This window comes from Oculina patagonica, chromosome 1 (genome assembly GCF_052425735.1).
Source record: "Oculina patagonica isolate OP01 chromosome 1, crgOcupat, whole genome shotgun sequence".
In the NCBI taxonomy this organism is placed as follows: domain Eukaryota; kingdom Metazoa; phylum Cnidaria; class Anthozoa; order Scleractinia; family Oculinidae; genus Oculina; species Oculina patagonica.
This window is the reverse complement of record NC_135758.1, coordinates 17,135,289-17,158,893: the sequence shown is the minus strand read 5'-3', so window position 1 is coordinate 17,158,893 and position 23,605 is coordinate 17,135,289. Positions and strand designations below refer to the sequence as shown.

At 41.8% G+C, this 23,605-nt stretch overlaps 5 protein-coding genes, 1 long non-coding RNA gene and 1 pseudogene across 7 annotated transcripts; 4 read left to right on the top strand and 3 right to left on the bottom strand.

Annotated features, from left to right (window-relative positions):
* Nucleotides 1-5,150: 5,150 nt before the first annotated feature.
* Nucleotides 5,151-5,711, top strand: LOC144659480 (histone H5-like). The gene has a single exon (XM_078519930.1). The coding sequence runs from the start codon at nt 5,151-5,153 to the stop codon at nt 5,709-5,711; it is 561 nt and encodes a 186-aa protein (XP_078376056.1).
* Nucleotides 5,712-6,695: 984 nt separating this feature from the next.
* LOC144659489 (histone H3) lies at nt 6,696-7,118 on the bottom strand. The gene has a single exon (XM_078519943.1). The coding sequence runs from the start codon at nt 7,116-7,118 to the stop codon at nt 6,708-6,710; it is 411 nt and encodes a 136-aa protein (XP_078376069.1). The 3' UTR covers nt 6,696-6,707.
* An 84-nt stretch (nt 7,119-7,202) lies between these two features.
* LOC144659512 (histone H2B, gonadal) lies at nt 7,203-10,501 on the top strand. Of its 2 annotated transcripts, none has more exons than XM_078519979.1 (2): nt 7,203-7,240; nt 9,893-10,501. In XM_078519979.1, the coding sequence occupies exon 2, from the start codon at nt 9,895-9,897 to the stop codon at nt 10,264-10,266; it is 372 nt and encodes a 123-aa protein (XP_078376105.1). In that variant the 5' UTR covers nt 7,203-7,240; nt 9,893-9,894; the 3' UTR covers nt 10,267-10,501. The 2 variants fall into 2 exon arrangements, with proteins under 2 accessions (XP_078376105.1, XP_078376099.1); XM_078519973.1 differs by lacking the exon at nt 7,203-7,240 and adding an exon at nt 9,548-9,657.
* LOC144659538 (histone H4) lies at nt 7,613-7,990 on the top strand. The gene has a single exon (XM_078519996.1). The coding sequence runs from the start codon at nt 7,618-7,620 to the stop codon at nt 7,927-7,929; it is 312 nt and encodes a 103-aa protein (XP_078376122.1). The 5' UTR covers nt 7,613-7,617; the 3' UTR covers nt 7,930-7,990.
* Nucleotides 8,923-9,573, bottom strand: LOC144659505 (histone H2A pseudogene; annotated as a pseudogene).
* A 2,092-nt stretch (nt 10,502-12,593) lies between the features above and the next one.
* Nucleotides 12,594-13,712, top strand: LOC144645351 (uncharacterized). Its single transcript, XM_078504903.1, has one exon. The coding sequence runs from the start codon at nt 12,873-12,875 to the stop codon at nt 13,710-13,712; it is 840 nt and encodes a 279-aa protein (XP_078361029.1). The 5' UTR covers nt 12,594-12,872.
* A 3,369-nt stretch (nt 13,713-17,081) lies between these two features.
* On the bottom strand, nt 17,082-18,184 carry LOC144659621 (uncharacterized). Its single transcript, XR_013571936.1, has 2 exons — nt 18,106-18,184; nt 17,082-17,583 (listed from the first exon to the last, which is right to left on the bottom strand). It is a non-coding gene; the product is annotated as an uncharacterized LOC144659621 (long non-coding RNA).
* Nucleotides 18,185-23,605: the final 5,421 nt, after the last annotated feature.

The window sequence follows — 23,605 nt, the reverse complement described above, 5'->3', positions numbered from 1 at the left end:
GTTCGAGCAGTTTCTCTGCTTTGGTTGTGTTAAGTGATATTTGAAGCAGTTGTTTATAGTAATATCATAGTAATACGTCGAAAGATTTCGAGCAATTAGTTTCGTGTTCTTGGCTACGTGTGTTCCAAGAGCTGGTTCGAGTGCTTTCGGAGGTTTGCTGTATCGTATACATCTTTCAACGAGTAATAAACAAAAGCATGAACTTTGTCATGTAATACAAGGTAATTCGTTTCGCTAACAAACTGTCAGATTATTTGATCCAAAGAGTGGGTTGAATAAGGTTAAAAATTGTTTTCTCGAATCTTTGAATGTGCCATATTTTGTTACTCGTGGAATTTTTGGGCTTTTTGGCCTGGAAATTATTGTAAGTTATTTTGAATGTTATAAGCCCGGGAATATAAAGCTTGGGTGTTGTCACCACGAATAATGTGTTATGTGTTATTTCCGCTAGGAGTTAGTTCCGCGCGCTAGGTGATATATTCGACTTGAACCTGTGAATATTTTTAGGACGCAACGGAGTGTCACACAACAAGAAATTCTGCAGCAAACAATGTCGGTCGTGACGTACATTGCACAGTAAAAAAAGAAGTCTAATTGTGTAGTCCATCGGCATCAATAATTAAAAGCGACAAAAAGACTCCACTAAACTTAGAATGATGTAAAACAAATTATAAAAAGGCGGGGGCAACTTTATAGTTGGAACTATTACTAGTGTAACATTAGGCTGGTCGCTGCATGCAACCCGAACGAATCGGTCGGCTTTGAACATCATGACAATCTGTTCCACATGTGCTACATTAGAGGACATTACATAGTGCACTACTCTCTAGTTCAAAATTGTAGCAACGATCGATAAAGCATGACGAATACCGTAATAATGGAATGTTATGTTTGTGTCTGCCAAAGTAAGCTAACTCACTGAGTAATATAACGAGTCAGCTCTCTTCACTTTTTTAAAATACGTCGCAGAAATGCTGAATAGGTTAAGTTGATATGTTCCTTTTTCCTTATGATCTCCGATCTGTAATCTCTCCCCAAACATCGGCGGCTTCTAGAAGAGTTTTTAGTAATGACAATTACGCAGTTTTGTTGTATTTTTACGCACACCCATGTACAAAGAAAGTGTGTATAATGAACCGCACGTGGTCTCCGGGACGTGGTCGCAGTTTAGAGTTATGATCCAGAATGTACTTTTAACTCTTTCTTTTTCTAATCTACACTAAAAAAAAATTCAGTTCTATACATGTTACCGACTTCATCAAGGATCAGTGCATCACTGCATGATCCAGTTGGCATAAAAAGCTAATCAATGTTGGACGCGCTATACACAAATTGTGTATTTACACTGATTTACAAAAACCATGAACATATCTGATCATTTTTAATGATCTGTTTGAAAGTTTGCTTCTTCGTTTTCTAGTTCCACACACCTTACGAGTTTAGGAAACTGAGGGCACGTACTGGCTAAGAAGAAACCATTCCGGCAGAAAGGCAAATTTAGTTTGCGCGATACGGGTTGATAGCGATCGATAGCGATGGCTACTGAGAAATGTTACGGAATGTTTCTATAGCTCTTGCAAAACTAAACGTATATTAAAATTGTCAATCTCAGTTCTTCCTCGCATTGAAATAACTTTCATTTCTCCGAAAATATTACTCTGAGTTTACACCGTAGAGCGCAGATCTGATAAGTTGCTCGGGGACTCAGGATCAAACAGTGATTTACAAATGGCGGACTGAAGGAGGGTGTCCTTGTTGTTCAAACTTCAAAGGCGTTCAGCAATAGGGGATAAATAGAAGATCTGATTTAAACATAGAAGCGCAAGATTTAAGAGTTGTTCTTTCTCAGAGTTTTCGATATTTTTAAGAATAGCGATGTAAACTAAAGTTATTTAGCTTTTAAGACGAAATGTTGTTTAGAATTTTACAACTTTATAAACATTTAAGCTGAAAATTTACTCCTTTTTCGTTATTTATCCCAAAATTGTTTACATCTGCGTCTTACAAAATATCACCACTACAAATTATTTAACCTATTTTTAATAAATCTCATTGGTACAACATATTATTTGCGCAAGTCGTGGGGCAAACTAGCACAGAATTCGAAGACGCCATATTCAAGGCTTGTTTCCTCGGTGGTCCGCATCTAGCGCATAAACTTTACGAGCACTTACAAATGAGCATTTTGAGTCTTCAGTTCCTAAGTCAGCTATACCACGACCGATTTAGGCTTGATACATTCACACAAATAAATTGTAACCCGTTACACGTTACACTAATATTGCTTCAATGGAGATGTCTATTGCGCGTGCGTCAATTGAAGTCAATTGAAGTCCGCTGATAAAAGAAAACGCACATTAATGGAACAAGTTACCCTTTACGCTGAGAGGAAGGGGTTACAAGAGGTTATACTGGGCTAAAACCAGTAACACACCGTTACACAGAGTCACAATCAGTAACACACCGTTACATAGAGTCACAATCAGTAACACACCGTTACACGGGGTTACAATCAGTAACACACCGTTACACGGGGTTACAATCAGTTACACACCGTTACACGGGGTCACAAGCAGTTACACACCGTTACACGGGGTTACAAGCAGTTACACACCGTTACACGGGGTTACAAGCAGTTACACACCGTTACACGGGGTTACAAGCAGTTACACACCGTTACACAGAGTCACAAGCAGTTACACACCGTTACACAGAGTCACAAGCAGTTACACCGTTACACGGGGTTACAAGCAGTTACACACCGTTACACGGGGTTACAATCAGTTACACACCGTTACACGGGGTTACAAGCAGTACACACGTTACACGGGGTTACAATCAGTTACACACCGTTACACGGGGTTACAAGCAGTTACACACCGTTACACGGGGTTACAAGCAGTTACACACCGTTACACGGGGTTACAAGCAGTTACACACCGTTACACGGGGTTACAAGCAGTTACACACCGTTACACGGGGTTACAAGCAGTTACACACCGTTACACGGGGTTACAAGCAGTTACACACCGTTACACGGGGTTACAAGCAGTTACACACCGTTACACGGGGTCACAAGCAGTTACACACCGTTACACGGGGTTACAATCAGTTACACACCGTTACACGGGGTTACAAGCAGTTACACACCGTTACACGGGGTTACAAGCAGTTACACACCGTTACACGGGGTTACAATCAGTTACACACCGTTACACGGGGTTACAATCAGTTACACACCGTTACACGGGGTTACAATCAGTTACACACCGTTACACGGGGTTACAATCAGTTACACACCGTTACACGGGGTTACAAGCAGTTACACACCGTTACACGGGGTCACAAGCAGTTACACACCGTTACACGGGGTCACAAGCAGTTACACACCGTTACACGGGGTTACAATCAGTTACACACCGTTACACGGGGTTACAAGCAGTTACACACCGTTACACGGGGTTACAAGCAGTTACACACCGTTACACGGGGTTACAAGCAGTTACACACGTTACAGTAAAAGACTACCGGGGTTACAATAGTTACACAGTTACACGGGGTACAACAGTTACACACCGTTACACGGGGTTACAAGCAGTTACACACCGTTACACGGGGTTACAAGCAGTTACACACCGTTACACGGGGTTACAAGCAGTTACACACCGTTACACGGGCAAAGAGAGTAACGGGGACGAGGGGTGTTGGGTAAAGTTAAGTAGGGGGGGGAGGGGGGGGGGTTACTGTTACCACGTTACACGGGTTACAAGTTACACCGTTACACGGGGTTACAAGCAGTTACACACCGTTACACGGGGTTACAAGCAGTTACACACCGTTACACGGGGTTACAAGCAGTTACACACCGTTACACGGGGTTACAAGCAGTTACACACCGTTACACGGGGTTACAAGCAGTTACACACCGTTACACGGGGTTACAAGCAGTTACACACCGTTACACAGAGTCACAAGCAGTTACACACCGTTACACGGGGTTACAAGCAGTTACACACCGTTACACGGGGTTACAAGCAGTTACACACCGTTACACGGGGTTACAAGCAGTTACACACCGTTACACGGGGTTACAAGCAGTTACACCGTTACACGGGGTACAAAAGACGGGGAGGAAGAGGGGAGGTAGACGGGTAGGAGAGGGTGGTGGGGGGGGGGGGGGGGGGGGGGGGGGGGGGGGGGGGGGCGTCGGGTGGGGGGGGGGGGGGGGGGGGGGGGGGGGTTAGTGCGTGGGGGTTGGGGGGGGGGGGGGGGGGGGGGGGGGGGCGTGACGGGAGGAGTAGGGACAGTACAGGGGTGTTACAAGGGAGGGGGGAGGGGGGGGGGAGGGGGGGGGGGGGAGAGGGGGAAGGGGAGGGTGGAGGGGGGGGGGGGGGGGGTTAGGGGGGGGGGGGGTAATGTTGGGGGGGGGGGGGGGGGAGGGGGGGTGGGGTATAAAGGGACGCGGGGCGGGGGCGGGTTAGGGGGGGGTGTATGCCGTACCGGGGTTCGGGGGTTTTACCGGGGTTCAGGTCCGGGGTGGGGTTACTGTCCCACCGGGGCGCGGGGCACCCGTTACCGGGGTTCATCGTCTCGCAGGTTGTCGTCCGGGGTGACAATCAGTTACACGCTTTGGTAGTGGGTGAATAGTATTTCTGCAATTTCCAAAGATTTGTTAAAAAAATAAAAATCGGCTACAGACTTCGGTGATATTAAAACGAAATAGAATACAATATGTACACTTTTTTGTAACTTTAAAAACACTCCAAGCATTTATTTCATTTAATTATTTGTATCTTTTATAAATATATATTTTTACAATTTTTTTATTCATTTAACACTTTATTGTTGTTGTTTCGCTTGTTACCCCGTGTAACGGTGTGTAACTGCTTGTAACCCCGTGTAACGGTGTGTAACTGATTGTAACCCCGTGTAACGGTGTGTAACTATAAAACCGGTGAGACCATGTTTCGAAAGCAAGCAAAACAACAAGTCAAGACTCATTGATTCATGTGTCAAGTGAAGTGAGTCATGTGACGTGATGACGTAGTTGTAACGTGTAACGGGTTACAACAAATTTGCATTCAACAAGGCCGCCTAAATCGAACACCAGATGAAGTCAGCAACCAGATTCGACGTTCTTAAATTGCAACATGTCCGAAGCAGCAAAGTCTCCAGCAAAGAAGAAGCCGGCAGCTCCTAAAAAGCCAGCCGCTCATCCGCCTTATCTTGATATGATCAAAGCTGCAATTGTAGCATTGAAGGAGCGAAACGGTTCTTCCCGCCAAGCCATCGAGAAATACATCAAAGCCAACTACAAGGTTGGAGAGGTCGGCTCCCACTTAAAGATGGCTTTGAAGAGAGCCGCCGCCAACGGAAAACTTGTGCACACCAAGGGAGTTGGTGCTTCAGGTTCCTTCAAGGTTCCCAAGGAGGAAAAGAAGGAGAAGAAACCGAAGAAGAAGCCAGCCGCAAAGAAGCCCGCCGCCAAACCAAAGAAGCCTGCCGCCAAGAAGGTAGCGAAGAAACCAGCGGCAAAGAAGGCTGCAAAGAAACCCGCGGCTAAAAAACCAGCAGCAAAGAAACCCGCAGCTAAAAAGCCAGCAGCAAAGAAGCCCGCAGCAAAGAAAACCGCAGCGAAGAAACCTGCAGCTAAAAAGCCCGCCAAGAAAGCGGCCAAGAAACCCGCGGCGAAGAAGACCGCCAAGAAGTAAAGGCCAAGAAAACCTCCACTGAACAAAAACGGCTCCTTTAGGAGCCACCACATGAAATAAAAGAGCAATAATCAACAGAGTACATCCACCCTAAAAATAATAATCCAATATTTTGGATCTTCTCAGATTGTTAAGCTAAATCCCGTATAAGCTTTTTTCCTTCTGTGCTTTCTTACTCACAAAATACTCGTGGCCCTACCGGTTGAAAATCGAGAAATTTACGAAGCGCAGTTAATTAACAAAACGTTGTGTGACTCAGTCGTGTGGGTATTTTGTTGTCATCTAAGGGATAGGATTTTACGCTTTGTTTAATAGTACCAGTCCTTTTACTATCCATGGTCCAAGTGCGCGCGAAACGCAGACCGGAATAAAAATACTGGAGCAAAAATTGCGAAGAGGAGGCCAATAGTATTTTTGATTCTCCTTTTTAGTCCGAACGAAAGGAATTAATCACTAGCTTGAAGAGCACCAAGTACAGGGCTAAGACATAATTTGCGGCGCTCATTTAGTCTTGCCACAAGTCGACTCTTTTGAGCGTTATCCTCCCAAGCACATCCTAAATCTTGCGCTCCTATTGCGCGTAGTCCCAGTTTATTTGGATGTCATTTACTTTTAAACTTTTAAGTCCACTTTAAAGCGGCATGGAAATGATAGAATTCGGATCCCATATTTGCGTGGCCGATGCAAACGTCGCTTCGCAAGGCGCATACTTTGCGCGCGAATTATCGTTCGCGTGTCGGTTTTTTTTTTTTTTGCAAAACCTAGAGCATTTTTGATCGTATAAAACTATCGATATTTCTAGACGTAAAAAAACATTCGGTGCTTCCCACTAAATTAGGCTTTGCGAACCAATATTTCTTGGGCAAAAATATAATAGACTCTTTGCAGACTAAATTTAGAGGTGAAAACATGAATCTAATAGATCGATTGGTCATTTCTTTTATCAATCTGGTGGCTCCTAAAGGAGCCGTTTGTTTAGTGAATGATGTCATCCACTTATGCTCGCTCTCCGCGGATTCGGCGGGCCAACTGAATGTCCTTGGGCATGATGGTAACACGCTTGGCGTGGATGGCGCACAAGTTGGTGTCTTCAAACAGACCAACGAGGTAAGCCTCGCTAGCTTCTTGAAGAGCCATCACGGCGGAGCTCTGGAAACGCAGATCGGTTTTAAAATCTTGAGCGATTTCTCGCACAAGACGCTGGAAGGGCAGCTTGCGGATCAGCAGCTCGGTGGATTTCTGGTAACGACGGATCTCACGAAGAGCGACTGTTCCAGGCCTGTAACGATGAGGTTTCTTGACTCCACCGGTGGCAGGAGCGCTCTTGCGAGCTGCCTTTGTGGCGAGCTGTTTGCGTGGAGCTTTACCACCAGTTGATTTACGTGCAGTTTGCTTCGTACGCGCCATCTTCGAAAACGAGAAAGATAACCGAATATGTCATTATAACTTTACAAATGGATTTATACCTGGCGGGCTTGTTCCTGATTGGTTTAAAACGAAGAGATCTGATTGGCTTAGTGAGAAAACCAGTAAGTAATTTCACGGTTCTGTGACTGTATTTCGATCCGAACAAGCTTTGAAGATTTTTTTTTTTAGGCATTTCGGACTGTTCTGCTATGGAAAATAAAACTTCAAAAGTGAGAACAATTAACAAAATGTTTTGTTAAGATTAAACACGAATGTTTCTCAAAGGTAAAGATTTTTTTCTATGCAAGTGCTTTTTACCTGTTGCGTGAATACATTTTATGGACCCTTTATGGTTTCTTGACCTTTGGCTTTGTTGTATGTAGTCAACCAATAGGAACATATATTCATATAGTGTTTTCTGAGAGGTCATTCTTCACCGTATAAAGCCGGATAAACTGCACAAATTTAGTTATTTTCAGTCACACAAGTAGCAATCAACATGTCTGGTCGCGGTAAAGGAGGCAAAGGTCTAGGAAAAGGAGGCGCTAAGCGTCACCGAAAAATTCTTCGTGATAACATCCAAGGCATCACCAAGCCAGCCATTCGTCGTCTTGCTCGCCGTGGCGGAGTGAAGCGAATCTCTGGCCTGATCTACGAGGAGACTCGTGGTGTTCTCAAAGTTTTCCTTGAGAACGTGATCCGTGATGCTGTGACGTACACCGAGCACGCCAAGAGAAAGACTGTGACAGCCATGGATGTGGTGTACGCTCTGAAACGACAAGGCCGTACTCTGTACGGATTTGGCGGTTAGACTAGCTTACCGACAACGACAAACGGCTCCTTTAGGAGCCACCAAATCTCTCAAAAGTCATGATCAATAAACGGGATGCGATGCAAAAAAGTGGCAGGGTATTCTGCAATCTAGCCAATAAACGTTTTCCTGTTAACTCTGATATTAACATCGGCAGAAGTTTAAAATGCTGAAGGTAAATAATAAGGGTTCTTTTATATGGTATAGTCACGCTTTTTGCACAGACAGTTACAAGATAAACCGAAGGCTTGCTTTCCCCAAATTGTCATGAATTGTGGGGTAAGATTACCATCATACTTCTACCACAGAAAGGCTGAGGTTCTAGTACTTTTGTATTCTTTACCGAAGCTTCGCCTTTTCTGTAACTGGTGCAATACGCTCGCAGGCTACACGAATGAAGCACTCAACCGTTATATGCTTCTCATCACAAGTGGCAAGGGAAAATTGATTCTTGGCCTACCCCAAAAGCAGCCATTCGAAATCCCGCGCCAGCAATGTAAAGTGCATTGCGACCGGTATAAAAAGCGGGATGTGTACGTGTGTCCCAAATTTAATTTTAGAGCATTTACGAAAGCCCCCGTGATTCGTGCGCGTAATTCAAACGTTTGTTGCAATTGCACACAAAAGTACCTTTTCGCTCTTCGTAGCGGGAGCGAATGAGGATGAGAGGCGGCTGTATTCGCAGGCTAAAAAGTACCGCCTGATAATTTCAAACCGGGCTACAATTTAAACAAAAAAATAATGGTGCACTTTTTGGCTGAATTACAACTGAAAAAAACAGGATTCACATCCGCCTTCCGAGTCCCGCACGGACGTTCAAATCACTCGAGCGCGGGCTTTATTTTAAACATTCAAATTTTGCATTTTTTTTGGCGTGAATTTTGTAATTGAAAATAATGTATTTCATAATATTTGGTGGCTCCTAAAGGAGCTGTTGATGTGAGTTAAAGCTTATTTAAGCTTTGGGTTTCTTCTATATTAGAGAATAGTGATGCGAAATCGAGTTTTGGCGCAATTTCTGTAACGGTCGCGCGCGTTTCAAATGTTCGATTTGTGCGCATTGAGGGCGGGTGTGTTAAGTTGGGTTAAAAAATTGTTGAGCACTTTTTGTATTGATTTGATCGATAAGTAGAAAATGAAGCTGGACGCGATTTCTAATTTAAAATGTGCTCTTTGGAATGGGGCGTAGCCAAATCGTTGGCCATCACTTTATAATATTTGGTGGCTCCTAAAGGAGCCGTTGTTGTAAGTAAAAGCTTATTTAGGCCTTGGCTTTCTTCTCGGTCTTCTTGGGCAGAAGTACAGCCTGGATGTTGGGAAGAACACCTCCTTGTGCGATGGTGACACCGGCGAGCAGTTTGTTCAACTCCTCGTCGTTGCGCACAGCCAGCTGAAGGTGACGGGGGATGATTCTTGACTTCTTGTTGTCACGAGCAGCGTTGCCCGCCAACTCAAGGATCTCAGCGCTCAAATACTCGAGCACAGCGGCCAAGTACACTGGAGCACCGGCGCCAACACGCTCACCATAGTTGCCTTTGCGGAGAAGACGATGGATACGACCAACTGGGAATTGAAGCCCTGCTCGGGATGAGCGGGTCTTGGACTTGGTGCCCTTTGCTTTTCCTTTACCGCGACCAGACATGATTGAAAGTAGGACTCACGAAGTTTAGTTTCTAAGAGACTGAAATAAATTTTTTGCGCGCCCAAATTTTATTTGCCGTTAATCAGGTATGCAGGATCGAAATGCACCAATTAGAGCTTTCCATTTGACAAGATTAGACAAAGACTTTAAGTAGTATAAACAAACCACATGCAAATCAAATGACCTCAAAGGTCAGTTAAGTTAGAATGGCCAATCAGTTATCGAGAATTTCGATCCTTATGTTAATTGATCCCTTCTTTATTTTATTATAAATACAAGATGTATCATCCTACCTTCATTCAAATCAATTCTGATCTACAGACATGGCACCCAAAGTTGCAGGAAAGAAAGGCGAGAAGAAAGCCGGTAAGGCAAAGGCCGCGGCTGATGGAAAGAAGAAGAGAAGGGGAAAGAGAAAGGAAAGCTATGCTATCTACATCTACAAGGTGTTGAAGCAAGTTCACCCTGACACTGGTATCTCCAGCAAAGCCATGGGCATCATGAACTCGTTTGTCAACGACATCTTCGAGCGCATCGCTACCGAAGCTTCCCGCCTTGCCCACTACAACAAGAAATCAACCATCAGCTCTCGCGAGATCCAGACTGCTATCAGGCTGCTTCTGCCTGGTGAACTGGCCAAACACGCCGTCAGTGAAGGAACCAAGGCTGTGACCAAGTACACCAGCAGCAAGTAAACTCGCTTTGTGAGTTTCCCGCCAAAACCAACGGCTCCTTTAGGAGCCACCAAATCTTATAAAAGTCTATGACCAACAGCGTCTTCCTATTATTAGCTCTTTTCTTTCATTGTGCAATTACTTTTTATGGCTGTTATACACAGGCTGTGTAGAGAGAATATTCTGAATTTATAATAGTTTCCATCATGTATCAATCGTGTTTGTGAAAAGCTTTTGTACATAACGATCCCAACAAAATAGTTCTTAAAGTGTAGTCTCTGTAGCAAGTCCGAGTCAACACAAGCGCACTTTTGTACGAGTGATGCGAATTAGATCAGCGCAAAAAATAAGATGCGTAACCTGCGTGCTGACGTCGCTTTTCTTGTGCGTTTTGCGTAACTTAATTAATTTTCGCTGTATCGCGTCGCCGCGTGCAGCCCACCGCTCATCCACCAGAGGAAGTTTAAAAGTTCGAAGACTGAATGCTATCACATAGCAGCAGAAATCGAGCATTCAATCTATCGATCTATTGAATCCAGATAACTCAAACCGTCAAGGGAAATCGAAAAAGGTTCAAGTTATCGGGAATTCGAGTTTATATCGAGAGTAAAATTACTATAGTAAGAAAATTACCTAGAATTTGCCATTTGGCCGGGTACAAATATGGAGGAATGTAAATTCTCGTCAGCGCTTTTAGCAAGCGAATTAAAACCTTTTACACTGGGGATACGTTTTTACAAGAAACTTTGGGTATACTGAAAACTAAACCAACAAACAAAAAAACACTTGCCTTCCCCCTTTTTAATTTATAAGATTGAACATTCTTAGATAATAATATCGTTTGACATTCCCGTTTCAGTACGTATTAGAGTATATCAATTTAAAATGTACCGTGCATTGAATTGTCATATCAAAGCATTGAACAATTGCTGTTTACGGAGCCGGAGTCTGATAAATGATGTATTTTCACAAAATTATATTCTTTGTAAAATCTCAGCCTCAGGTTTATTCTTAAAATGTTCTTAAAAATTCGCAAATTTCAGCCTTGATATTCTTATAAACTAGATTCTTATAAAATAAAAACTGTGTATTCAACCTGCATAAAGACTCAAGTACAGAGCGGCGAGGAAAATATGGTATTGACAGTAACCTCGTCCGGATATGGCGAATTTTTCTTTAACTCTTTCCGCGCAAATAGTTGCGCTCTATTTTTCGTGCCAACTAATGTTGTTAATAGCAAGCTACATGACAAATTTTGAGCTAGTAAAGCAACAGAAAAAGAACAAGAAACAGCTCATCACAAAGGCTTCAATCTCACTTAGTTTGCGGATGTTAATCAGTGCTAAAAATGATTACATATTTTTGACTTATCGAGATTTCTGTCTCTCCATCAGCCTTTAAAAAATATCGTTAACCAACAACATGCTCTTGCAGTTACTTTAAACGATTTTTAAAAGTTCGTTTCGACATTAGCCTAGTTCGGTTAGTTGGGCAGCGGCGCGAAAAACGGCGAGCGAAAAAATTGGCTATTTCGACAAAAGCGCGCGCTTGTATTGTCACAAAAGAGCAAAGTCATTGTTTATCTCCACTGGATGTAGAGTCGTATGTGTGCGCGAAATCTGTCATAAATTGGTGATAAAAAGCGCAGACATCTCTGCCGCGAAATATTCTTCTTCCCCTGGCAGGCGTGATCGACGCAAAGAGGCAAGGCTAATTTTCCATTACCGCAAGAAACAGGAGATGAGATACATCTTCCAACACGGAACTCTGGCTCCGAGTGGACTTAATCAAGATTTTAGCTTTACGTGAATTGACTTCTTTGTATTATCGTGCGCTCTCGCGCGCGCGGAAACGTGCGCGAGCATTTATTTAAATGCGCGTGTGATACAACAAACTTTTTAACGGCTAAATAGTTTTGTCCCCCTGAAGAAGGCAGCATTGCCGAAACGTCGGGAATAGTTTTTTTGACTACAGCGTAGTATTTACATTTTTTTTTTCATTTATACATTCAGCACCTACGCTGCGCAGGGTTTCAAATTTTTATCACTAATTTTCCATTAGACTGTCCACAGCCTCTCGATTTTTCAACGCAAAAAAGCAAACGAAGCGAGCGCGAAGCGCGAGCGTGCGGGGGGAGGGGGGCGGTAAGCGAGCGAATCGAGCTCCCCACCCCCACCCCCCTTGCTTCTTCCGTTTTGCGCTGGTGCCCAGTTCTCTCGCCGTTCTCACCGCGCGCTAATCGATCGAAAAAAAAAAACACGAAAAAATAAAGGGCTGTGGACAGTCTAATTTTCCACCACAAGAACTTCTATCCAACGGGGGACTAACCTTGGCTTTGCTCTTTTGTGACATGATGAGCGCGCGCGCTTATGTCGAAGACGCATTTGATCATTTGAAATGAGCAGGCGCGTGCTGCTAGTTAACGGCATTTTTTAATGTTGATGGAGAGAAAGAAGCCTCAAAACGTCCAAGAATTTATCATTTCAGCACAAAAACTATACTTTTATTTCAAGAATTTTACGTTACGCTTGCGCGTGCTTTCATCTCGAGGATAAGTCGATCTATTATGACGCACGCATTGTAGTCTTTCGAAGTCTTGCCAACTTCACTGACCAAGAAATTAAAGTATGGACTCCCTGCCAAATGAGGTGTTGGCGCACATTTTCGCGTTTTTTCATCCAGTTTACGATAATTTAGCTCGCCTGTCGGTCGTATGCAAGCGATGGAAGGATGTGATTGAGAATACTCCGTCTCTTTGGAAATGCATTCACTTCACCCGTGCGTATCCACTCTGCGTTACAGAATACGCCAAGTATAGAGATGTACTTCGGCAGTGTCTCATCAAGTTTGGACATTATATCACATGCTTAAGGGATCACCCAATTACAAGAACCTTCACAGATCCATATCTACGAGAACTGCTTTCTCACTTACCAAGTTTAACCTGCTTGGATGTGCCACTGTTAGAATGGGACCCTAGATTTTTACAAACATTGCAGTGCGCAAGCATACTGGAAGAGCTGAATCTCACTGAGTACCTTCGCTCCGAACCGCCAGAAATCCAGTGGTTGTTCCAGCAACCAGAGTCGCTAGAAAAGAACTTCATCACACCTCAACATCTCCAGATGGTTCTTTTGAGATTTCCTCGTCTCAAAGTTTTGAAACTTGCGCTAGACTCCATCGCGTTCCCGCCCTCCACTTTGATCGCGTTTCTTGACAAGGTCAACCTGACGGAGCTTGATGTTATCTGGGTTTGGTCTTATTCCAACATTGCCTCCGCATATTATTCACAACAGAGACATGTGTTTGAAAACGATTGCTTCCTCTCAGCGACTTGCTGCGGTGGTGACACGTTTGGAGTTGAGAACATGTCCACTTTTTTTCACAAGCGACCACTTGCGTATCATGCTGAAGCTTATGAAGTCGCTTCACCATCTGTTTGTTGGTGCTGGTATGGTTCACCGTGACCGAAAAAGCCTGTTATCCATCGAGTCCACATCTCTACTCACATTAGGGTTGGATGGCCTATCAACCTTAAGAATGCAGTGTTTACGATGCAACACTCCAGCCTTGAGAGAATTCCAACTGGCAAACTGCCTTGATCTCACCGCTGTATTTATCTATTCCAAGTCATTAGAATCGATGTGCTTGCGAAATCTCGCCAACTTTCATAATCTAAAGTCCACTTCAACTCGGTTAAATCATTTGGAGTTAGTTGCTTGCCCCGCAATGCCTATTACAACTTTGCGCAATTTTTTAAAGGGGCATCAAACAATCAGAAAGCTTTCCATCATTGGTGAACTGACAGGGCTCACATTGTATGGAGCTATGTGTCCGCATCTTAAAGTGCTGAATATTTTATTGTGTCAAGTGCCTAGACTCGGAAGTATAAAGATTGACTGTCCTACGTTGGAACATTTCCTCTGTGATGTGTACAGGCGAGGACCAGTCACGGCGGATGAGCTCTCTGGATTCCCTCACGATAGATCAACATGTTCAATTTTCATCCGAAGTCAAAAGCTTGAGCGCGTGTCGATTAATTTGCCCAATGCGACTGCCATTGCCGTGAAATGCGAGGAGCTTAAGCATTTAAATGTAACGATGGGCGAGACAGCAAGCGATAGTAAGGCTGCCATGGACTTTGAAGTAATTGCTCGTACTATATCGTTTATCCGCACTACGAACTGTAAGTTTTCTCGCTATCATCTTCAATCGACGCACATTGGCAAAATAGCGCTACAGCTATGTGAAATGGAGAGTGACGATTCCATACCACGACTAGATGTTGAAACTAAAGCCATCGGCAAGTTAGTGCTTGACAATTGCCATCATCTGCAATGCGCTGAGCTGAGAGTTAAACCCGACAAGATCGCACATGTGTCGTTCAGCGAATGTAACAATTTGCGAAGTATCGTGATGTCACGTGCTGTTATAAAGCGCCCACCCGTGATGTCTGTCGTAAAATGCAGGAATCTCGAGAGCATTCTTCTCTCGTCAGGAAGACAAATCGACTTGTCAAATGTCAACGTCAGCGGTTGTCCTTGTCTGAACATTCCCGGATTACAACAAAACAGCAGTGGAAAATTACGTCTTGCTTGTCCAAAGAAGATGGATCAGACTGTCCGCATTGCAGAGAGCCCTGTCTAAAGTAACAAGTCTTTTTTTTTCTAGGTTGAACGCATTTGATACTGTTTGAAACTTTATGTATTTTGTTTCTGTGTATGACTAATGTACTGTTAAAAATAAGCGTTGAAAATGTTAAATTGTTATTCCTAATGAATACTTTGTGATCTGAGTAAGTCAATAAACGCAAAGATTTATGATGTATTTGTTTTAATTAAAAAAAAATTATGCAGTCGAGCCTCCACTCACGGACAACTCCCGTAGGCGGGCACCTCTCATAATCGGAGACTAGTCATGGTCCCCCGGGGGGGGGGGGAGGGGAAAAAGTTTTGTACGGGGAGGCTCCGCCCGAAGATCCAACCCTTTACCCTTTTATATACCATTTTGATAGAAAGGGTACCCCTTTTGTATACCTTTTATTGCAAAAAGGCACCCCTTTCATATACCTACACGACATCACATTTACCTAAAACGGGATGTTTTCTTGTCATTTTTATGAAGCGCTTAATAAATTAAGACGATACATCCAAAAGTTGCGTCTGCTCGAAATATTTAATGTAAAGGCCTTTTAAAATATCATTATGAAAGATTTCCCTACCCTTTCATATACCTAAATTTGTGAAATCCCTACCCTTTTATATACCTGGAGCCTGAAAAAGGTACCCCTTTCGGGCGGAGCCTCCCCGTATAGGCCATTATAGGGAGTACCCCCCCCCCCCGGGTCATGGTCCCAGTCACATACTAACACTCATTTTAACCTCGCACAAGCAAACACCTCCCTTTAGTGGACACTTTGTTAGGTCCCAATGATGTCTGCTTATGGAAAGAAACCTTGAAAAATGTTCGAGAAGCCACTACACTTATTGTTTGCACAAGGGAAGCGCCAGCCCTTATTATAGTGTATTCAGATATTTATATACAGACAGCTCTACTTACGGCCACCTTGTTAGAAACCCCGTTTTTACTCCCATACAAACTCTGTATTTTTACATTCTCGTAAGCGGGCATTCCCGTAAGCGGCCGCGGACACTTTCCGAGATTACGACTTAGACTTTTTCTTTGTTTTTAAGCTCCCGTAAGCGGACACCGCAAAGAAAATCATATAAAAAACCTCTGTATCTTGTATTAATCAATCAACTTCACATCGCCGTTCGTCACAATAATTTTACTGTAATTACAGTACCATATTTCAGTGTTTGTTTTGTCGTCATCCACGTCCGGTTACATTTCGAAACACCACTAATATGCATATTACCTCTAGTGGCCGCTTACAAGAACTATTCTCGTAAGCGGCCAGCTCCAGTTCCGGACACTTTTTTCGCGTCCCGAGGGTGTCCGTTTATGAGAGCTTCGACTGTATTTTCTTCTGTATCTCGTGTATGCCCCTGTATTCTTCTGTATTCCCCTGTATTCTCATGTATTCTCTTGTATTCCCCTGTATTCTCATGTATTCCCCTGTATTTCCATTTATTCTCTTTTATACCACGCCATAGAAAATACAGCCAATCAGAATACAGGAAAGCCGTTGTATATTTATGGGTTAGAGACTGTTGTGAGTGTTTTGTTGACAAATACACGCACGCGCTGGCCGCACAATGAACGAGAAATTTTCAATACTGCACGAGGCGTAGCCGAGTGCAGTATTGAAAATTTTGAGTTCATTGTGAGGCCAGCAAGTGCGTGTATTTGTCAACAAAACACGAACGAACAGACTCTAACCCTTTTAATATACAATCTGAGTACACTGCATCGAACTGCAAGCGATCATCGACTTAACGAACTTCAAACAACAAACTTAATGTTTAATCAAAGGTCTCTGTGAGACTACGACTATTTTGCTATGGTTTATCTGTTGGCAGTCAATTGTGGTATGGAGTAGTTCTTTTTAAAGGGTGAATTAGGCTTTTCACTTTGTTTAGGAGTGCAAGTGTTGAAATATGTAAATTTGTGTTGTCCTGGATATTCTGGTTAGTTTATTATTAGGAATGTAGGAACGGTGGAACGGCGGAACGGTGGAACGGTACGGTTGATGGGAGGAACATTATAAAATGCGCATTGACGTATTTTCTTAAAAGGCAGTATGTGTGAATTTTGTAAAACGCAGAAGTGTGAAACATTTTAAAAAGTGGCAACAACAGCTACCAAAACAAAGAACCATTTCAATTAAAAATACGCCAATTTAAGGTAAAGAAGGCGTCGAATAATGATTATTTGGGGGGGGGGGGGGTTAGGGTGAAGTGGGGCATAGGTTCGAGATAAAGAAACGCATAAAGCCGAAGTAAGTTAAGAAAGCTGTTAAAAGGGAAATGAAAGTTCCTGAAGTTAATAAGTTTGTACTGAGAAATTTCTAATGGAATCACAAGAACAAGGGGTTTCTATTAAGGTAATTTATCCAAGTCAAACCCTGCTCAAGGTGAGCTGTTGTGAGATGAGCTATCTCACATATCCATATCATATCATATATCTTCAATCCATAACGCCGCAATTTGAACCCGAAAGTGTTTATGCAATACTAATGAGAGCCCCTTTCATTTTGTACCATTTGGAATTTTATCTATTCATACGCAGAAGAACCCAACGAAACCGCTCCACAAAATTTCCGCTCTGCAACCTGAACTTGAGCTGGCTGGCAAATTTAGGAATGAGACTGTTCGCTTGCTGGGACGGTTTTCCTTGGAGAAAACTTGCTGGGATTTTACAAAATATCGATGGTACCTGGGGAAAATGAACCAAAACCTTCTGCTGGCTAAAACAGAAGAAAACGACGCGCGGATTTATAAACGAGAATTTAATAACTGACTAACTTGTATTTGTAAACAATAAAAAGTAATTGTTGACTTTATTTCTATTGTTTCCGTCGGTTATTCTGCTGTCACTGAAGAGGCAAAACAGGTCTCTTTCTTTTCTGTATGTAAATTGAGCATGTGAACGATTTTGAGTCAGTTGAACAGCGCGCTCTGCCCAAAGCTAATGTGTGGCTATCTATAACCAGCGTTTTATGGAATAACTACGTATAGGATAACCAGCTTGACCGACATAGTTCTTGGTGAGTATCGATTGTTCCGTTTTCTCTGCCGATTAAGCAGCCTTGAGCAGTTTGAGGGGCGTTCTATGAATAATATCGTGTTCAAATTTTCAGCTGCCCGGGACGATGGGATGTAAAAAACACACACAAGTTATTCAACAGCATACGCAACAGACCGAAACACGTGCTAAGCAACAAGAAAGATAATTTACCTCAATTTCTAGCTTCGAATATAGACCCAAATCTCCAAGTAACTTTCTCTGACACTCGAAAAACGTTTCAGATCATAATAGACCATTTGCATTATGACGTAAAAGCGCAAAGACTTCTGGTAGTTGTAGTTAGGTTCGCGGGAAAACACCATTTATGGCTTATGATTGGCTAAGGGCAGCCAAGCGTGAAGGTGGACATCCAGGTCTTTTATTTTGATCTGAAGTTGAGCTGCTAATAAGTTTACGCTCTTGTCGCTTCGAAATTTGTTTATACATTTATTTTTTCAGTTACCTGTCAAAAATATAGAAAACAGGATGATAGCTTTGGAATGAAAATTGACTGAGTTCTGTGTTTTAACCAAGACAGACAAATGTTGTTCGTGTTCAAGTAAGTTTGATATGTACGTTGTGTGGCGGAGTTGACTTGGTAGAAATTCATTCATCGCGGCCGACAACTTCTCTTCATAAATAATTTTAGCTTTAAAATAACACAGCTTCAAAAAATCGCGCACTGAAAACAGATTGCTTGAAAGGACGAGTCGAGGATATAACTAAATTTGTGTGGAATCAAGTGAAAGCAAGGCAAGCCATTGACTTTGTTCATCATCTATTTCCAGACGTTCCACAAACGATCGCTTCCATCGATCGCAGGTGAATTAATTCTTCACTGAAAAGCTTAGAAAATTTACCGTATATCATGATTGCTCGACGGGACGGTCAGTTTAATTTGTTTTTACCGTGAGACAGAGAAACGAGTCAAATAATTTTCCTCGTTCAATCGAGCTTCATCGATGAATCATGAAGGGTCAATCATAAAGGATTTTCAAGCTGATCAATCAAAACTTCCCTGTGCAGTTGAATACAGATTATTTGTTTTTATCTTAAAATTGTATTTTTTCGTCAAATTAGAACTGTAATTGCAATATTCTTTAACACAGAAGTTTTCTTGTTTTTGTACTGGACATGTCAGCTCGTCGAGTAGCAGTTGTGGTTTCAATCCGAGCGAGGGCCGTGCGAGCAAATATAATTTTATTTCCCGGCATAATCTTGTTGATCAACGATTACTTGTGCGACTCGAAAGGTGAGCCTCAAAGATTTTTACGAGTGTAGACGTCATGTACTGTACTCCCCCATGTTTAGAAATGGTAAAATATTGCGTCTTCGTATATTATTTGAAAATACCTGGCAAGCAAAAGTTTTACTGAGGAATTTAATTAAGTAACCACGCGACTGAGACTCGACTGGAGGAAACACTCGTTGAAACTTCACTACAAAACGCAACCCAGCAAATATACAATTTCTTGCATAACTTTTTTTCATTTTAACGGACTTGGTTTTATACTGAGAGGTTGCTTTTTGCCCTTTATATGAAGCTACGGGGACGTCTTCTTCGGTGAGAGTAATTTTCTTTACCTCCATCACGATTTTCTTGGGCAAGCCAGCTTGATGACGATTCAAAATTTCCCGCGAACTTAACTACAACTACCAGAAGTCTTTGCGCTTTTACGTCATAATGCAAATGGTCTATTCCTTCTCAAAGACCATCTTAACGAGCTTTTAAACCCTATTAAAGCTCGTTAGACCGAGACCGCCATATTGCTGAAGGAATAACTTCTGCAAAAATCGTCATGTAAGGCACATTAAAGTTTCTTGGCCGGAATCACTAGGTAATTGGCGGATAAAATTCACTTCCTGTATACCAAATTTGGAGGAGAACGGAAGTAACGCGAATTAAAATAATTTTGGCGATTTACGGTCTAATTAGACCAAAAATCTGTTACAAATTATAAGAAAGAATAAAATTTTGGGTGATAACTTAAAAAGAAGACTTCATCTGTTTAGTTTCTAACTGAAATTTATAAACTGTCGGGCTTGCTTACACCCTACGTCAAAAACGTAATGTAAACCCGGTTACGGATTTTGGGAAGCAGGATCCGTGTTTTCCACCACCTATGTACTCAAACAATTACCGGAAATTCGTTTTATCTTGCTGTGCGTCCATTGTGTAAATTCAAAAGCATCGCTCACGAAAACATACTAACGAGCCTGTTAGCGACTTACTTAATCGCACAGTAGGAAATTCAGGATTAAATACTAAAACTGCCATACCAAAAATTCATAGAATGTATCATACCGTAGAATTGGAATAAAGTGGTAGCTTATCTCTCTAAAAAGAAAAAAAAAACTTCTTTAGCGCAGCTTAGCATATAACGGGAGAATTTTATCTCAACTGGTGTGTCAAGGGGTGTGTCAGCATTGATAACAACTAAGACAACGGAATAGCGTAAACGGCTATAAATAAACACGGCAGAACAAAAGAAAACACGTGTTAAAAAAAATTGAACATAACAGAAGTGAGAGAAAAAAAAGAAGGAAAAGCGTAGCACTTTAAAAATTGTACGTTTTGGCAAACGATGGCAAATGAGTTAACCAGTTACTGATGGCAAAAATCACGAGCATAAATGAGAATTGCCAGATACTGCAACTGCGTTGATGTTTCCCCACTCGCTTACCAACCGCAGTGCGGAAATACTTCAAAGACTAAAAGCGAAACCATGTAGCGATAACTTTATCGAAAAAACATCTGTACCACATGACACTAGCACTCAAGGTAACTCTCTTGCTCCACTGAACATCTGTCTCTTTTCCAGAGTGAATTCTTCCAACGGTGAAGAAAAGTTTATGACAACTGTCAAGTTCAGTGCTATTGAAAACAAATTTATTGAGCAGTAGATAGAGCTCTATTGCTCCTTTAAACTTCGTAAACCGTTGAAAACCACTCCACTCCGCAACAGTTAAAAACCACTGGAATTTGTATCCGTTTATGTTATTTCATTAACTTCACTCTTGCCAAACTAAAGCATTAACGTGCGTATCTTTGTACTGATAACTTTGTACTAATGGATAAAACGCACTCTCCAAGAACTTTCCTTTTAATACAAAGAACAAAATGTTTTCAGACAGTTTATGACCAATTTGGCTTGCGTATGCAAAAATTACAGTTATCTTCAATCCATAACGCCGCAATTTGAACCCGAAAGTGTTTACGCAATACTAATGAGAGCCCCTTTCATCACCTACAGCATATGTGACAAGTCACGTCTTTAACACCAGCTCCCCAGTGTTATGTTGACCCAAACATTGGAAACCACCCCCAAATTGCTTGTGCCGGTCTCACCAGACTTTGAAAACCAACAAGAAAAATACCATCTTTGGGACTTAAAACGATAAGGAGAAATATAGAATTTTAAAGTGGCCTTAAAACGGAAAACCATGGACTACAGAGTGCTAAAACATTGTTGATGAAGGATTAATTTATCTTTCCTTCCACCGCCGCCATGCTGTAATGGTGCTTACAAATGCGTTTTGAATTCAAATCTTTTAAAAACGAAATGGTAATGTACTGTTATTGCTTTGAACTTGGATGTAATTTTTTGAACGATCGATAAATCCATTTAGTGTACAATTGACTTCAAGCTGGCTGCTAAAATTAAAACTTCGCTTTCAACATGAACATGTGGATAATTTTGAAGCAATACTGATGAGAGACCCTTTCATCACCTACAGCGGATATGCCCTTTCCCACCCTCGCTGGAGTTTTTTTGGTTCTTCTATTGTTCTATAGATAATAACGGCAAATAAACCAATCAAAATCTGTTTTCTGCGCATATTTTTAGAGAACTCTTGGGGTCCTAGAAGAAGGTTTTTCGTATTATTCCGTGCATTGAAATCGTACAAGGAAATCGTATTTACAAACTTCCAAGGCCTTGTTTTGATTCTGAACAAGAAAAAAAAACATATTTGGGACTTAAAACGGAAAGGAGAAACACTATAGAATTTTAAAGTGGCCTTAAAACGGAAAACCATGGAGTACAGAGTGCTGAAACCTTGTTGATGAAGGATTTATCTTTCCTTTCACCGCCGCGAAGATATGGTGTAATAGTGCTTACAAATGCGTTTTGAATTCAAATCACGGAGTTAAACAAGGACCAATTGCGGCTTCTCAAGTCTTTTGAGAACGAAATGGTAATGTACTGTTATTGCTTTGAACTTGGATGTAATTTTTTGAACGATCGGTAAATCCATTTAGTGTACAATTGACTTCAAAAGCCGGCTGCTCAAATTAAAACTTCGCTTTCAACATGAACATGTGGATAATTATTTCTGCCGTGCAGTACAGCACGGTGCGAAAAATTTCGATACTCTGCCGCTTGTCAACACATTTCTTGACTTCATACAAACTAAAAATAAATTCTAAACAAAGTTTCTTTCAAGGTTCTCTGTAATTTTTTGAACGATCGGTAAATCCATTTAGTGTACAATTGACTTCAAAAGCCGGCTGCTCAAATTAAAACTTCGCTTTCAACATGAACATGTGGATAATTATTTCTGCCGTGCAGTACAGCACGGTGCGAAAAATTTCGATACTCTGCCGCTTGTCAACACATTTCTTGACTTCATCCGAACTAAAAATAAATTCTAAACAAAGTTTCTTTCAAGGTTCTCTGTAATTTTTTGAACGATCGGTAAATCCATTTAGTGTACAATTGACTTCAAAAGCCGGCTGCTCAAATTAAAACTTCGCTTTCAACATGAACATGTGGATAATTATTTCTGCCGTGCAGTACAGCACGGTGCGAAAAATTTCGATACTCTGCCCCTTGTCAACACATTTCTTGACTTCATCCAAACTAAAAATAAATTCTAAACAAAGTTTCTTTCAAGGTTCTCTGTAGTAGTCTGAATTCTGTAATTTTGTTAGCGTTTTTAATGCTTTTTCACGAGGCCGCAATTTGAACCCGCAAGTGTTGACGCAATACTAATGACAAACCCTTTCATCACCTACACCGGAATATGTGACAAGTCACGTCTTTAACACGAGATCGAAAGTGTTGACGCAATAATAATAAGAGACCCTTTCATCGCCCACTAAGCGGAAAGAACTCCCTTGAGAAATTAAAACAGTCCCTTGAGAAATTAAAAAAGTCCCTTGAGAGTAGACAAGAATGTTCCAAATTTTGCCCACATCACTCCTAATCTCCTATTTGCTTGTAAACAAGCAAAATAGTCGAAAAAATAAGAAGTGTAGTAGTACATAATTACACGGGATTACATCAATAATATAAAAATCACAAATTAGCCGTACAGAAATAAAACTTAAAATGGTTCATAAAATCGTTCATCAGCTGTGGTCGTTCATAAATACAGTCAGCGAGAAGCTTGTTCAATGCAAGTCGATGGCTTTCACAATCAAGCAACTACAAGCAAGTCAATCGCACACAAAAATGTATTTATTGAGCTGCAGTTTACCTTTGAACATGAAAGCGCTTCAAGTTGTTATCCTCTTCGATTTTGTTTGGTATTGGATCGTTGATAATTTGAGGAATATACTTTTCTTCCACTTCTACAAGCTTTGAAGCTGAAGACACCTTCAATAATGCACGATTTTCGTGCATTATTGTCAATACTGCACTGTCTGAGTTTGCTGACGACAGGTAAA